At 35.2% G+C, this 18,260-nt stretch overlaps 1 protein-coding gene across 1 annotated transcript; it reads left to right on the forward strand.

The window, feature by feature from the left end:
* Window positions 1-6,814: 6,814 nt before the first annotated feature.
* On the forward strand, window positions 6,815-7,783 carry LOC139081363 (olfactory receptor 7A17-like). Its single transcript, XM_070606868.1, has one exon. The coding sequence runs from the start codon at window positions 6,815-6,817 to the stop codon at window positions 7,781-7,783; it is 969 nt and encodes a 322-aa protein (XP_070462969.1).
* The last annotated feature ends 10,477 nt before the right edge of the window (window positions 7,784-18,260 follow it).

Here is an 18,260-nt window from a genome sequence, read left to right on the forward strand (position 1 = left end):
ATGGTAATTAGTCTTTGGGTGGTGAACATGACATAGTCTATGGAGAAATCAAAATATAATGATGTACACCTGAAATTTATGATGTTATAAACCAATGTGACCTCAATTAAAATAAATCATTTTTAAAAGAAAAGATCAGCAATTAGCCACCTTATTTCATCTGCTAGCTTAATTCCCCTTGCTTTGTAAGCTAACTTTTGTAATATTCAAAAGTTCTTGGGATTAGAATGTGGACATCATTTAAGGCCCTCATTCTACCTACTACAAAGTCTTTTTCAGATATATACTATTTGATGTCACTCAAGAGCTCCTATATAAAAAAATAAAACACAGAATTTATGACTCCCTATAGCATGAGTGAAAAACTTATCATTCAAAATTACGTACTCAGAAGTTTCTTGGTGGAGAAGACCTAAAACTACCTACACTTGACTTAACACAGGAACACAGCCTTCCTACTCAAACTGATTCACAGACCAGGAACTGCAGCATCAGTACCACCTGGGAACCTGTTAGAAATACAGAGCCCCTGGGCGCACTAGAGACCTGATGAATCAGAATTCCCATTTGAAGTACAAACTTGGTATACGCACAACGATTAGAGAACTGCTGGTGTAGAACAGGTTTCTCACCTTCTTACTGCTGACATTTGGGGTTGGATAATTATTTGTGCAAGGTGCTAACCTGTGTATTACAGGTGTTTAGCAGCGTCCATTCAGATATTGCCAGGCATTTGCAGGGGAGAATTATTTCTGGTTGAAAACTACTGCCCCAGTGTTTGAGAACTAGAAGCATCCTGACAAAATTCCAATCAAGACTCCATCCCTCACTTGGTTTATACCTTTAAGCAGAACATAGAATCCTTCTGATCTGTCTTGTGCATTATAGGATGCACAATTCCACGATGAAGAATTAGTTCATAAAAGTATTACCTCATACATTTAACTTTTGGAAAAATTAAATCAGACCATACTTTAAATGTACAAAACTAGAATATGTGTCTCATAATTAATAAACATTTTTATAATGAGGGACTAAATGGCATCTCTGTATTTGTGATGTAAGTATGGGATTCCTAATTATGTTGTCAAAATTATGTAACCAAAGAGTTTAGTGTTCAAGTTTTTATATTAAAAAACAAAATTATCCCCCTTCGTAAAGAGGAGAATAGTAGTTTTCTAGATATATTAGGGTTTTGTCCTCACCACAAGTCTATGCTTTGAAGATCCAAAGGTCTATCAGGACAAATTCCTCAATATTAGACTTTTGAGGAAATTTGAACTCAGGGTTGTGATAAGGCACTGAGAGGTTTAGACCCCTGGAAGACAGAGAGTTCATGGAGAAGGAGTAATAAATCAGAGTTCACTTGACTGAAAGCCTATTCTCCTAGGATCAGCTAATCAGCAGGAATAATTGCCATTCTGTCCATACCAGTGTCCCCAAGGGAAATCATGTACATAGAGGTTAGAGTAACAGGAGGGAAATGTGCCCAATAAGAAGACACAGGGAACTGTAAATATCTCTTCTTTTACAGTCCCTCAGTGTGTGGAAGCTTCGACTGGACAGGATATGGTTGTTTCTTTTTCACCCTAAATCTTCCTGGGAAACCAGTGCTTGACCCCTTGCTGCTGTCATATCTGAAGATAGAGACTCAGTCTCTATGATCAACTATCCAGGGAGAAATTTGGACTTCCAAGAGGAGAACTTCCTCTCAGAGATCCCATCCAGGTGAGTGGGAAAGCCTGGTAGATGCTGCTGGAGGTCAAAGAGACTGAAGCCAATATCATCTACCTCAGGTCACCTGAAAGCCAATGCAACCTAGTCCTGGGTCCAGAGATCTTTGTGGTTGTTTGCTTGCTTGATTAATAAATTAAGTATTTACTTATGATGCTGAAAAGAGAGGAGGGCATCTAACTTAGCAAGGAAAATGTCATTTTTTACACTTAAATGATAGTAGAACATAAGTGTGTGAGTCTTGTTAACTGGAGTAAAGAAACAGGGTATTTGATACGGACAGACATACAGTGAAGTGAGGGCATGATCCATACCAAGGAATGCTCCCCAATACAACCTTGCAGCATCAGTGGGACATACATTTCACAGTATACTCTCTTGCTCTGGGGTTTCACATTAGAAATGCTGTTTAATAGGTTAAAAGGGGTATGCTAATGAGCATTACTTAACAATTATTTCATTGCCTGTGAAGGCATATATTAGCGATTTACTTGTTCTATTGTAAATTGTCTTTGTGAGGCCTTTGCTTTTGTATAGTGAGGTCATAGTGTTTTTATTCCTCATTTGGATTGCATCCTGTCAAACGAAGAATTGTTCTTTCTGTCACCAACTGGCTGGTGACATTTAGTTATTTAATGTATGTATAGATGTATTTGTGGGGAATGTATTGGAGTTTATAAATTGTGTGTGATCAAATCTAGCAGTCAGTTATTTCATGTTCTCTCCATTGCCTGTGTATTTTTTATTTTTACACTGAAATAATCGAGATGTGATTTCAATGCTCTTCGTTTATGAATCTTTGCTTTAAATAAAAATGATAGTAAAAGTTTTGCATCCATAGGGATAATAAATCATTCTTTTATAGGAGTCAATTATATTTTATTATTTTTGCATGCATAATTTTGAACATTTTATAGGGGCATTAATATATAATGTTATATTAGTTTCAGTTATACAACATAATGACTAGATATTTGTATATATTGCAAAATGATCAGAACAAGTCTAGTAAACTCCCATCAACCTGTATAGTCACAAAATTGTTTTGTCTGGTGAAAGAACTTTGAAGATCTACTTGTCTAGCAGCTTTCAAGCACACAGCACTGTGTTAACTCTGGGGACCATGATGTGCTTTACATCCCCAGGACTTAATTATTTTACTGTTGGAAGTTAAGCGAGTGGCTGAAATGGATGAAGGGGTTAAAAGGTACAAACTTCCAGTAATAAATTACTCTTTATACATATTTCTGCCTTGTTTTCAGATCTTTGGTATTTCATATTTTGCTTTTGGGCTGTTGGGATTGTATCTATTTCTAAAACTCACATCAACTTAGGCATTTGGAAGGCATTTATCATTAGGAAGAGTATTTTTTACCTTATGACTAGTGATAACCAATATCTTTCATAAAAAGATTTTAATCCATATATCTTTATATAAGATGAAATTATAACTTAGCTACTGCTTCTCCCTACACACATATGAAAACCCCTTGTTATATTATTTTATTTCCAACTCTTCGACAATTTAATCTTGAATTAGTGACTTATCTTGATGTTATTATTATATTTTATGTCTTTATATGATAGGTGCAGATTTTCATTCAATTTTGTTACATAGAGTTGTTTTGGTACAACTATACTTAACCTCAATTCATTTTCACTGACTTTTTTCCATGTTATTATTTTCAATTAAAATTCCTGATTCTGTATCATATACTTTTATACAAATGCATGAATAAAATCCTATGCACAACATAAATTCTGTCTATATTTTAGTGCAGTCTTTTTTTTTTTAACTTCCTCTCCTCTTATCGTTCTTACTAATACCACATGGACTTGCCTCCAATCAACTAGTATAATGACAACTCCTTATTTAAGTGGCTGCAGAATATTTCATAGTGTGACTGTGCTACTCTTGCATGTGTTTCATATTCTTTATCATTACATTGTTATATCTATGCTACAAAATTATTTTGGAATTAAGCTCCAAGTGTGGTTATAACCAAAAGTGATTTTGTCCCCCAGGGGATATTGGGAAATATTTGGAGAAATACTTGGCTGTCACACAGAAAAGAGGTGGATGGAGGCCAAGGATGCTCTAACATCCTATAATGCACAAGACAGATCACATCACAGAGAATGATCTGGCTCAGAATGTCAATGAGATACCCTGAGTTAAAGAATACCTGTTTTTTTAAATAATTATAAGTATCATCAGATTGTTTCCCCAATGTTGCAACACTTTACAATTCTGCCAGAAAAGTTGGAGTACTCCATTCATATCTGTTTAAAAGTTCTAACCTCAATCATTGTAATAGCTCTTTAGGTGTTTTCCCAGGCTGATGGGTGTGAAAGAATTTATTGGTTGTTTCCTAAACTGTCACCGAGTTTGCCTAAAGAGTCATATAGTTGATTACCAGTGTGATTGGCCTATTAATTTTATATGCCTATACATTATATGCATGTTACTGTACCATGTTCAGCCTTTCAAGTGACATTTGACAATTATTGTCAACCAACAATTTGAAAAACGTTTATGCCATAAAAATATTTTAACATTTATTAATATGTCTGTCTTCATACATCTGAGTTTCTTACTGTTATTAAGACGACAAAGCTTCTTTATTAAGATGACCAGTAGACTTCAATATGTAGTTTTCTAGATTTTCACTGAAAAGTGTTGGATACTCTTATACTGAGTATGGATATCCCTTGATTTCTTTGTAATATGACTGAGGGAGGGGAACACCTTCATTTTCTTCCACTTAGATATCCATTTTCCCCAGCTTTTACTGAACAATCCAGTCTTTCCAAATAAATTGAAATACAAACTTGTCGTACAGTAAATGTACTTATATCCTGAAGCCTAATTCCTGATTTCACCAATAATAAGTGAGCAACTGCAACCTGTCATAATTTCTAGAAACATTGTATACTATATTCTTTTATGTCTATGCCTTAGCCAATTTAATTATTAACCTATGCTTATATCATTAAATTATTGTCATTTAATATCTTGTTTTGGTTAGTTTTTGATCCTACACTCAATTTTGTTTAATACAGTTGCTTTGAAACCATATTGACCACTCTGTTTTCCTTCTACCTGCCATTCTTTTTTTAATAACTTCACATTTACTTACATTTGTTTCTATATAAGTGTGCATATATTTACATACAATGTGAAAATGTAAACATAAACAAACCAGGTGAGTTCCTTCTCATTTGGTATTTGCAATATAATATCAAAGACAGAATGCAATGAAATAAATGTGTGTTTGACATAATATTCTCAGGCATAAATCATATGAACAAAGTTATTCAGTATAAAAGGTTGGAATTGTCATGGCGATTCAAGATTTTATAGAGCATCGTCTGAGGAGGTCTTTGCGTGTTGGATAATGACCATAACCAGAACTAGAGTGTGCCTATTGGATTTATCAAAGGCGAGCGAAATACCCAAAAGTACAAGAAAAACAAAGAAAAGTTGCCACATAAAAGAACTGACACAGGGCTTGTCTTATCTTCTATTCAAACATAGAAAAACCAAGTGGTCAAATAATTATAGAATAGGCGCAGAAAAAGTAACTCTTCTACTCCTTGATATTAAAAATATCCCACTTTTGTTTTATTTTTGTGTATATCCTTTTGTGAAGTATTGGTTTATTTTCTTTGGTTAGTTTCCAGGTATTCAATCTGTAAGGCATTTCACACCATAGATTTATCGATACTTTTGCCTTTAGAACAAATTTACTTTTGCTCTTTCATTATTTTTGCTCGGCAAAAACAGTTGCAACTGGGATTGGAAAGGTGCCAGAACCAAGGATGCTTTTTCTCCCTCACAGTCTCTCAGGGACCACCTGAGCTTATCAGATCTTTTTTGTTCCTCATGCCCATTTCATTTCTTTCTCTACCTCTATGTTTATTGAACAGATTGATTCTGTTTCTTTCAACACAGGGCAGAAACTGGAAATTCCATTATGGAGCTCCAAGTTTATTGTCCATGGGAGGCTTATGACATGACTATCTGGATACCATTTCTAAATTCTTTAGGGGATAGATACTGGATCAGGACGGCTTGAGTTATATCCACTCAGAGCCTAAACAGTGAGGGATGGGGGAAGTACACAGAAGTAGCACAGATGAGGAGGCCTAGGTGCGCTGTTCTGTGTGTCTGCATGTGTGCATGAGCCTTGTGAACTGAGAGCAATCCTCACAGCAGGAGTACCTGCACTCATATACCCCTAGGTGACTCTTGCAATATAGGGGCCATAATTAAATCAAGATAAGGTACTAATGAGGGGATGCTTTAAAATTCTTGGGATGCTTTTACAACCATATTAATAAAGTGCAAGATTTGCATGTGTTGACAAGGGGCTCCCTGTGTCTAGAAGGGAGGCCACCTTGTTCCTCATCATTCTCTGCACCATCTCATTACTCCCTGCCTTGCTCATTCCCTTCCACACGCTGGCTCATTTTGAGCATTGAGTCTCTAAAAACACCACCTTCCTCAGGACATTTGCACTGACTGTTCCTTCTGCCAGGCACACACTTCCCCAGACAATGTTGTATCTCCCACTCACTCTTCTTTCAGGGGTCTGTTTAAACATCACCTTGTTTACAGGTCTTGGCTGAAGTCCAATATAAAATAACATCCCCTGTCCACTCTCTTCTTTATATATGTTTTCCTCTCCATCATCACCTCTGCACCGTCACATTGTTATATTCTTATTTTTATTTTATTTCATTAGATTGTAGGCACTTTTGTTTTTCAGCATTCTATTGTCTGGAAAGTGATTGGAACATGGTCTATATTCTATATATATTCATCAAGTGCATGAAAGATACTTAATAAAACAGTAGTATACATTATGCTTGAAGAACAAGTAGACAGTGAAAAGGAATTGCTAAAGAGAAATAGCACTATGGATGCCTAATGGAGACCAGACCATGTAGAAAATATTGAAATTAATTTATTGATTCTAAAATACAAATGTAGCATTTTTCCTAGGTTACTGTTTGCTTGTGTGAAAATCAGTCATTTATTTATTTATTTTTATTTCCTGCTAGTCACTCCCAACACATGGAACTGGGGAATGCAACACGTTTTTCAGAATTTCTTCTTCTCGGTCTTTCAGAGGAACCAGAATTACAGCCCCTCATATCTGGGCTTTTTCTCACCATGTACCTAATCACTGTGATTGGAAACCTGCTCATCATACTGGCTGCCATCTCAGACTCCCACCTCCACACACCCATGTACTTCTTCCTCTGCAACCTGTCATTTGCTGACATCTGTTTCACCTCCACCACGATTCCAAAGATGCTAATGAATATACAGACAAAGAGCAATGTCATAACCTATGAAGGCTGCCTCTATCAGATGTTTTTTTACATATTCTTTGCAGGATTAGATGACTTTCTCCTGACCGTGATGGCCTATGATCGGTTTGTGGCCATCTGTCACCCCCTGCACTACATGATCATCATGAACCCTCGGCTCTGTGGACAGCTGGTTCTGGTTACTTGGACCATAAGTATCCTGAATTCCTTGTTGCAAACCTTATTGGTGTTGCGACTGTCCTTCTGCACAGACTTGGAAATCCCCAACTTTTTCTGTGAACTCAAGGAGATGATCCAACTTGCCTGTTCTGACACCCTACTTAATGACATGGTGCTGTATTTTGCAACTGTCCTGCTTGGTAGTGGTCCTTTTGCTGGTATCCTTTACTCATACTCTAAGATTGTTTCCTGCATATGTGGAATCTCATCAGTTCAGGGGAAGTATAAAGCATTTTCCACCTGTGTGTCTCACCTCTCAGCTGTCTTTTTATTTTATTCTACAAGCCTAGGAGTGCACTTTAGCTCTGCTGCTACCCACAGCTCACAGTCAAGTGTAGCAGCCTCAGTGATGTACACTGTGGTCACACCCATGCTGAACCCCTTCATCTACAGTTTCAGGAACAAAGACATAAAAAGGGCTCTGAAAAAATTATTTGAGAAGAGTACTATAAAAGTGACATTTGCCCTAGGTCTGAAGAAGTGCTCATGATTGCAGAGATCTAATCCTCAGAGTCAGAAACTTCAATTCTTTCATCAGATTGTGAGAGAAGAATTTACTCTTTCTATGTATTTCCCGGGGTTTGTTTAATCTTCTCTATTGAAATTAAGTAACTCACTTTATTAAGCTTTCTGATCTCTCTGATGTCTACTGTTGTCCTTTTGTTGTTTTCCTATTTTCTGAAATTTATTCCCAAGCTTGAATTAGAAATATGTGAAAATTCCCATTTACCTAATGGGACAGCATGGATTTTTAACTATAATTTTTTCTCAAAGGACATATATTATACCAAATTTTTGTCCATTTGTTTTACTAAAAGAATAATCATGAGTTGTACTGCTGCTATGGTAAAAACCACACTTGGCAACTAAGGCCATTTATAAAAGTTTACAGTAGAAGGAAATCTGAAACCACAGTCTTTCACTTATATGTGCATCAATCTTTTGTATATCGCTACCTTAACTGCTCTTTCTGAAAATGTGTATGATAACAAATAGGGTGTTTTATAGCTGGTCATTGAGTTTTATTCTCCTCCTTAGGAATCTGTTCTCTTATTAAGCTCAGTGTCCAAAATGCCAACCATAGTACCTATGGAACACTGATCATCAAATACACATCTCCAAGAGGAATTTTCATTGAAAGATAAATTTTAATGAACAGGTTAACCTATATGACCCTCGAGTCAGAGATGACTTTAAATATGATGGAGCAAAATTAGTTTCCATACAATGTATTGCTATGCAAAAATATTTCTTTTTCATGCTGAACATCTACTTATTAGTACATGAAGAATTGGTGTCCATACGTAAGGTTGTTTATATATATGGTTGAAGAATTGACTGGCTTTAAAAAATATTGTTTATTGAATTAACTTCCTGTTTCTTCTAGACAAGATCCAGTGCTGCTGATGACTCCTTTAGTTGTTCTAAATAAAATATCCCTCCACTGATAAGTTTTATCATAACTACTAAAGGGGTGATGAATGATCATTATCAATATCATCCATTATATATTTCCATTATGCTCAAGAATATATGCACCTTTATGATCAAAGAATGACACAAGACAGAGCTTGAATTCCTGTCCAGTCATGTGAATTAGAGTCTACATGTTCCCTGCACAAACATGCATGTCTTTTCAACCCCTCCTTGTTACCTGGAGAGATGCCCAGTGAGACGCTTTTTAAAACCGTTGTCTGAAATGAACTGAAATATCTATGAATATTGTCTTCAAATATAAGAATGAATTCAAAGAATAAGCAGTAGCAGATTATTATAATCGTCCTCACTTCTGTTAGCTTTGATTATTGTATCAGTTAGTTATTGCTGCATGATAAGCCATCTTTGAAGCAAATGAATAGATTGGATGGTGAGAAATTGTTTGGTGCTCTGTTGGTCTCCTCATGGGGTGATGGTGAACTGTGAATCTCTACATTGTTTCTGTGACTCATCCATGATGTTGTGTGTGGCCATGGTGCTCTTCTGTCTTGGACAAATATATGATCTGTTAACTCTATTTCTATGTGTATTTTTATCTTCTATTTTACAGAAAAAAAGGAGCATCAAGTGTGAATTGCTGTAATTTACTTCTACTGTTTCTCTATCTGTAAATGGCATTTTTCTTTCTTTTCAGGTAGAAGCGATATCTCCTACCATTGCTCAGTGTGAATCAGCTGCCAGTGCTCTAGATACCTCTTTGATTCATGTTTGATAATCCAGGATTATTTTTTCTTACAACTAATTTACTCGAGTTAATTCCATACTAGAAACTGTACATATTTAAAATGTACAATTTAATTAATTAAAGAAGGCATAAAATTATACAATATAAAATATACTGTATCTTTCAATTTGTGTATAATTCAAGAAAGTACTCAGTAAGCTTTAGTGGCTTTATTTTTGGTAATTGTTAAAAATTCAATCTCCCTGAGGATCACTTTCCTTGTTTCTGAGGGTAATGTGGGATGGTAAACATAACTTCAGGTGAATGTCACAAAATATAAATGAAATATGTCACTATGATTGTTCAGTCTAAAAGAGATGCTCGAAATTAAAGTTGGGTGTATATTCGTGTGTCTTTGTATTTGTATACATTCTTATTTCAGGCAAATATACTCACACATATATGTACACATTATTTAATAATTAAATTTAATAATTTAACAATACTTAATGAAACACTTATAATCATATTTTATGTGTGAATAAAATGAGAAAAAGTTGGAGGAAATGAAAAAGAAAAGAATGAATGTTTGAATTAATATGAAATTAAACGAATTTAGACACAAACATTCAAAGAAAATGTAATACATAAATTTAAGTGATGAATTACTTTTCCTACCTTAGTGCCTCAAAAGTGTCAAAGTCTGAAGCACATTTACAATTGTGCATGAGAAATTCTCTACCAGCTAAAGAGGATGAATATCTTCAAAATGACTTTAAATTTCTTCTTCTACATCACATGGTATTACACAAAATACCCTTACCCAGTGGAAGATAAATGATTGAATTGAGAAACTTAATTTCAGTTTCCTAAACAAAATTTAATTGCATAAATGCATTTACTTCTTATTGCTAAAGTAAAATTACCACACTAGTAATTTAAAACAAATATAATTTTACTCTTACAATTCTGGAGGTCAGGAGCCTGAAGTGGGCTAGAATCAAGATTTTTTTAGGTTTGGGTTCCTTCTGGATGTTATGGGGAAAATCTATTTATTTCCTTATTCCAAATTCAGATTACAGTGCAAAAATGTAAATCTATCTCTTATAATTAATAAATATTTCATAATTATGGACGAAATGACAGCTCTTACCTTGTATTATAAGCATGAAATTGCTAATTTGTTTTGACAAATGTATTGAGAAAAAGTATGTAGTGCCCAAGGTTTATATCAAAGGAGTTAAATTCTTCCCCTTGATGAAGAAGAGTATAGCCTTATTCTGTAGATATCAGGGGCTGTGTCTCTGCTACAAGTCAATATTTCAAAGATTCAATGTTTCTAATCCAGACAGGATATGTAGTCTTAAATTTGGAGAAAAATTTTTTATTGAGTTCATAATAGTTTACAACATTGTGAAATTTCAGTTTTACATATTTCTTGTCTGTCACCACACAAGTGCTCCCCTCACCCACTGTGCCTACCACCCACCCCGTACCCCTGGTAACCATAGAACTGTTTTCTTCATCCATGTGTTTGTTTATATTCCACATATAAGTGAAATCATAAGGTGTTTGTCTTTCTCCATCTGGTTTATTTCACTTAGTGTAATACCCCCCAGATCCATCCATGTTGTTACAAATGGGATGATTTCGTCTTTTTTAATGGCTGATACAGATGGCTAACATACTCATGAAAAGATGCCCAACATCACTAATTATTAGGGAAATGTAAATCAAAACTACAATGAGATAGCACCTTACACCAGTCAGAATGGCTATAGTTACCAAGACCAAAACAACAAATGTTGTAGCAGATGTGGAGAAAAGGGAACACTCATACACTGCTGGTAGGGGTGCAAACTGGTGCATGTCCAAACTAGTGTCCACAGGGAGTAACATGAGGGAAATGTGCCTAATGAGCAGACACAGGGAGCCGTAAATATCTCCTTTGTTGTAGTACCTCAGCATGTGCAAATTTGGGCTGGACAAGGCATTGTTGCTATTTTTGGAGTCTTATGTTTGGCTAGGAGACTAATGCTAAGCACCTTCCTGTGCCTTCTGTGAGTGGAGAGTTTCAGTCCCCATCATTAAGCATCAGGAGGAAGTTGACTTCCACAGGGAGATCTTCCTCTCAGAATTCACAGCCAAGTGAGTCTGAGAGCCAAGTAGATGTTGCTGGAAAGTGTCAGAGAGAATCAAAGTTGAGTGCATATATCTGAGGTCACCTGAGAGCCACCAGCCTAGGCCAGAGCCAAGAGATTGCTATGGTTGTTTGCTTGACTGATGAACTAATTTATGAATTTATTTATCACGCTACAAAGAGAAGTGAACTTTGAACTCAACAATGGATGGGTGATTGTTGACAGTTAAGGGATGGAAGCCCAATTAGAGGAGGGAATGGGAGGCATAAAATGCTTCCAGTAAAATTAGAACATATCAAAGGAGTTTTGCAGTTAAAGGGAGTAGGAAAATATGATATTAAGTGTGAACGCATGTCCAGGGAGGTGAGGGCATTTCCTTTATTTCTAAAGTGGGGCATACTCAAAGGTGTTTTCATATTGATGAAAAAGGTCCAGACCAATGTATTGCTTGCAAATATAACTTTGCAACAATTTATGAGAAATTTATTTCAAAGTATCTTCTTTAATTCTGGGTATTCACATTAAAATTTTATTTAATGAGTAAAAAAGGATGTGCTAAATAGCTTTACTTTACAATTGTTTTATTGCCTATGAAGTTGAATATATTTGTGTGTTAGTTATTTGATTTCTCCATTGCAAATTGTCTGCACAAGTACTTTACAATTGTATAATGGGGTCAGAGTGTTTTTATTCCTGTTTTTGATTGCATTCTTTCAATCAAGGAATTGAAGTTTTTTTTCACCAACTTTGCTGTTTCTCATTGAGTTCTTTTATGTATGTGTAGATGTGTATGTGGAGAATTCTGAGTGTTTCTTAATACTATGGGGTCAGATCCATCTCTAGTCATATTGAGTTCTCTCCATTGCTTTTCTATTTTTTATGTTTCTTCCTGAAAGAATTTAGCTCTTATATTCTTCACTTGCAAATCCTTGCTAAAAACAGAAATGAAAGTGACTGTTCTTCTGTATACTTAGTGCTAATAAATCACTCTTTATACAGATTACCAAATTGTTTTAACATCTCTGTTATTTCTTATTGGTTCTTTTACCTTTTGTGATTAGATCTATTTCAAAAAGTTGCATCGTGTTCAATATTCATCTAGAAAGCATTCTTATTTACACATGACTAAAGATCGATCACCTTTACCTTCCATATTTGAAGCATATTTGAATCTATATATCTTTATATAGGATAAAATTAAAACATATATACTGCCTCCTCCCAATTTTAAATACCCTTCTATTGTATTCTTTATTTCCAAGTATTTTGAAATTTTATCTGGAATTAATGACCTATTTTGATATCACTAAGTTAATATTATTTTGTGTCATTATAAAGTTTAGATTGTCATTCCATTTTGTTTTATATAATTGTTTTGAAAACATTATATTTAACCTAATTTTATCCTTCCTGACAACCTTTATTCCATATGTTTTAGTTTCTTTTAAAACTTGTCTTCCTGTGTTATGCACACACACATGTTCAGACACTTGTATACAAATGTATGAATAGTATTTTGTGCTCACTATAACTATTGTTTATGTTTTAGTATAGTTTTCTTTTTGTCTATGTCCACTCTTCTTTCAATCCTATAACACATCATAGTACAATCATCTAGTACAATGCTGACTTATTATTTCGATGTCTGCATAACATTTCATGGTGTGGTTATGCTATCCACACTTTGAAAGCCTTACATATTCTTTCTCAAATATTGCTATTTTAAGATATATATAGAAATATTTTGAGATTATCTTAAAAATCTGGTTCTACACCAGAGGCAATGTTGTTATTCCTGGGAACGTTGAGCAACGTCCAAAGACAAATTTGGCTGTCACAAGGGGAGTTCTCAGTAGAGACCAGGGACACTCTAAACGTCCTACAATGCACAAGACAGATCCCACCACAAAAAAAAATGATCTGGTCCAGAATGTCAACTGTTATTTAAAAAGTTTTAACTTTTATATAGTTCAGCATGTCTATCTTCTTACTTCTGATTTTTTGTCTTAATTATGATGGATTTGCCAGCTTAAATCTTCATATGTAGTTTTTTCTTTTACACAGTCACCTAGAATGTACTCTTTCCCTTTATACTGAGGGCTTAAATCCCTCTGAATTTTGAAAGATGTGTGACATATGAACCTGATTAATTTTCTTCCAGATGGATAGCCATTTATGCCAGGTTCCATGAAGTAATCAACTTTTACCCTCTAAACTGAAATACACCTTGACATATATTAAATGTCTATATGTACTGAGACCTAATTTCTGATTAATTCAACCAATAGTAACAGAGCATCTGCTACATGCCAGAGAGTTATAGGTACATTCGATGTTATATTCTCTGATGTCAAGGTGTTTGCTAAATTAATTATCGATCCATGTTAATATTGCTCAATTACTGTAATTTTAGTTAGTTTTTGATGCTCCATTCAATTCTGCATAATACATTTGCATGAAACCACTCTATTTAATTGGTTTCATTATCTCTGCCACACCTTTTTTTGGGTGAGGAAGATTGTCCCTGAGCTAACCTCTATGCCAATCTTCCTCTATTTTATGTGGGATATCACCACAGTGTGGCTTGATGAGTGGTACTAGGTCCATGCCCTGGATCCGAACCTGTGAACTCTAGGCCTTTGAAGCAGAGCACGCAAACTTAACCACTATGCCACTGGGCCAGCCCCCTCTCTGCCAATACTTTTATTCATGTCTCCTCATTTTCCTAAATTTCTCACTGTATAAGTGTACATATATTCACATACTATTTTTTAAAAAAACTACAGTGAACAATGAAAGTGATGGCCCTGCTCCTTTGGAACTTACGTTATAAAGGTGAAGTCACAGTACAGTAACATAAATGTGTATATGACATATGTACTCAAGCATAAAACTTATGAAGAAAGTTAACCAGAGTCATAGGATGAACTGCCTTGGCATGTGCAGAATTTTAGAGAGTATGGTCTGAAGAGGACCTAGCATGCTATACAAAGACCAGAATCAGGACTAGACTGTGTCCATTGCATTTGTCAAAAAATGACCAAAACCCGAAGCCTAGGAAAAACAAGAAAAGATACCAAATAAGAAAAGTAAAAGTGAATTTCCTCACATCCTATAAGATCATATAAGTTCCACTTGGTCAAATAAATATGGAATAGTCACAGAAAAACAACTCTTCTGCTTCATATATAGCAAACCCAATTTCTGTTGTACTTTGTGTATTTCTTTTGGTGAAGTGTTGGTTTATTCCGAAGCAATTTTTTTTCTTGGAGAGTTCATAATAATGTCACTACTTTTGTCCTCTGGCCAAATTTATTTTTGCTCTCTTAGCATTTTTGCTGAGCATCAGGGAGCTGGAATGTTGCAAGAACCAAGGATGCTTTTTCTTCCTCATGGTCTCTCAGCACCACCTGAACTATTAGATCTTTTTTCCCACTTACATTCATTTCATCTCCCTCTCTTATCTCTCTCTCTTCTTCTGTTTATTGAACAGATTATTTACTTTTTAAAAAATATTGAGCAGAAAATGAGAATACCAATCTGTTCTCAATTTTATTTGTCCATGGGAAGATTACTAATAATAATTTCAGATACCATTTCTACATTCTTAGTAAAATGATAATTTATCTGGCCATCTTGAGTTATATCAACTCCTAGCCTACTCCCTGAGACTGAAGGTGATAAAGTCATGGTGAGAACACAGTCCAGGAAGAAATGGTCTGGTATGTGCATGTGTTTGTGTGTGCGTGTGTGTGTGTTTGTACCTTGTGGAATGAGGACAGTCCTCAGAGCAGGAGTACATGGTCTCATATATTCCAAGGTGAGTCTTACAATGGAGAGGGCAGAATTCAATCAACATATGATATTAAGGAGATCTATTTCAATTTAAAGGGTGTCTTTGCAACCAGATTTATAAAGTTTAAGGGGCACATAGTTTGGATGAGAAAATTCCTTTGTCTTGAAGTTTAATGAGCCGGCCCTTTGAAATCATCTGACACCATCTCTGATCACTCTCTCTCTTGCATATTCCCCTTCTCACATTGTCTTCCTTTTTTAGACTTGAACAGCTGAAAGTGGTATAATCTTTATTACCTTTGCAATGACTGTTCACTCTGCCAAGCAAACACTACCTTACATATATTCCTGGTTCCTGCCCTCTCTTACATGAGGTTTCTGTTCAATGTCATCTTGTTTACTGGTCTTCTCTGAACACCAATTTAAAAATAACACATCTTATCCACTCTTTCCTGTATACCTCCTTTTGTTTTCTTCATAGCACGTCACCATCAGACATATTATATAAGATTTTTATTTGCTTATGTTATTTCATTGTCATTGGATTGTAGCAGCTTTTGTTTTTCAGTACTCTATACTCATCATTGCCTAGACAGTGCCTGGGGCATGGTCAACACTCAATACATATTCATCAAATGCATGAAAGATATCCTCAATAAAACAGTAGAATGCATAACTTCTTTGGGAAAATACTGAAAATGGAACAAAAATGCATAATCAGAAATGAACAAGGAATCTCTTAAAGACGACAGATCCATACACAAAATAGTGAAATTAATTTCTTGACTGCAACATATAAATTGTAGCTTTCCAATTATGTGAGTAATGTCATTTATGTGAAAAGTAGTGCTACCTTCTTCCTCTTTCCTGGTAGTCAATCCAACCACATGAAACAAGACAATAATACATGGATTTCAGGGTTTCTTCTTCTGTGATTTTCAGTGGAATCAGACCTGCAGCTTCTCATATTTGGGTTTTTTTCTGTTCATGTATCTGATCACTTTGTTTGGAAATCTGCTCATCATCTTGGCCATCTGCTCTGACACTGACCTCCACACACCCATGTACTTCTTCCTCTCAATCTTTCCCTTGTGGATATCTGTTTTACCTCCACTACCATCCCAAAGATTTGAAACATTAGATGCAGAACAAAGTTATAACTTATGCAGATGGCATCACCTAGATTTTTTCCATAATTTTTCAGGGCCAGACATCTATCTCTTGGGCTGTGATGGACATGTGCCACCCCTTGAACTACATGGTCAACATAAACTGTTAGCTCAGTGGACTCTTGCATCTGATGTCCTGGATCATGAGTGTCTCAATTCCTTGTCAGACACCTTAATGGTAGTGCAATCGTTCTTCTGTACATATATGGAAATACTCCACTTCTTTTGTGAACTTAACCAGATGGTCCAACTTGCATATTCTGACACTTTTCTTCACAACGTGGTGATGTATTTTATATCCATGCTGTTAAGTAGTGGTCCCTGCATTGGTATATTTTATTCTTACTGTAAGATAGTTTCCTGCATATGTGGAATCTCATCTGCTGAAAGAAAGTATAAAGCATGTTGCACTTGAAAATCTCCTTTCACTTATCTCCTTATTTTTTAGCATGAGCCTAATAGTGTACCTTAGCTCAGCTGCTACCCACAGTTTACACTTGAGTGCAACAACTTCAGTGACGTACTCCATGTTCACATCCATGCTGAATCCTTTCATCTATAGTCTGGGGAACAAAGTCATAAAGAGGGCTCTGAAAATATTCTTTGGAATGGCAAGTAAAAAAGGGCCAATTTTCATAAGGCTGAAGAAGTGCCTATGATTGCAGGGCTCAATGCCTTAGAGATGGTAGTTGTGATTTTTTCATCAGATTATGGAAGTAGAACTTGGACCTTTTATTTATTTCTTGGAATGTTCATTTTGTCAACTTCTCTGTACAATTTAGTTATTCACTTCATTAATCTTTCCTCTCTTTTTGCTATCCAACAGCTATTTCCTTCATTTTCTCCATTTTTCCTAATTTATTTTTATAATTTATTCCTAAACTTTGACATGAAAAAAATCAGAAATTCCAATTTATCTATAGAAAAGTTTGATCATTGTTTCTGTTAGCAATTACTGCATAACTAGCAAACCTATAACAAAATGGCTTAACATAATGTATTTATTATCACATATGATGGTATGGTGGGGAGTTGTTCTGATGTCTGTGGGCTCTTCATAAGTATATTATCAGCTAGGAGTCTCTACATTGTGTTTCTAAGACTAACGCATGAATCTCTGCATGGCTGTAATTGTCTTCTGTCTTAAACCAAATTATGGTCATTTTATTAATTAATATACACAGGTTTATCTAATTTATAGAAAGAAATAAATTATAAAATGAAAATTGCCTTAATTTAATTTCACTACACCTATAACCATATATAACACCTTGCTTTCTTTCTAATTAGAAGACATATCACCCACTCTTGCTCAGTGTGACTCTGCGACCTGTGTTCTAGATTCTATGCTGAATCATGCATCTCCAGATTTTTCCTTTCCACCAAGTTATTTCAGAATAACAACATAAAATAAACTGTGTATATTTAAAATGTGCAGGCAATAGAGCGAAGAGAGGCATTTTCCTAGGGTTATATCAACAAGATGACAGTATAGGAATTTCTAGCACCTGTCCCCTACCAAAAATATCAAATCGAATAGGTATCTATTCACCTAAATACCTTCACAGGATCTAAGGATTCCAGATAAGGAGTTATATTACTTTGGTAGAGTAAAACAATAAAAAATACACATTTAAGAGAGTAGGAAGGAAAATTTCACATTACCCATGTCACCCTCACCCCAAGACTGAACAGTCCTCT

The sequence above is a fragment of the Equus przewalskii genome, unplaced genomic scaffold (genome assembly GCF_037783145.1).
Source record: "Equus przewalskii isolate Varuska unplaced genomic scaffold, EquPr2 contig_R1837, whole genome shotgun sequence".
Lineage (NCBI taxonomy): Eukaryota > Metazoa > Chordata > Mammalia > Perissodactyla > Equidae > Equus > Equus przewalskii.

What these genes read in the sequence shown, in the direction of transcription:
- LOC139081363 (XM_070606868.1), top strand. Translation starts at nt 6,815, where the DNA reads ATGGAACTGGGGAATGCAACACGTTTTTCAGAATTTCTTCTTCTCGGT.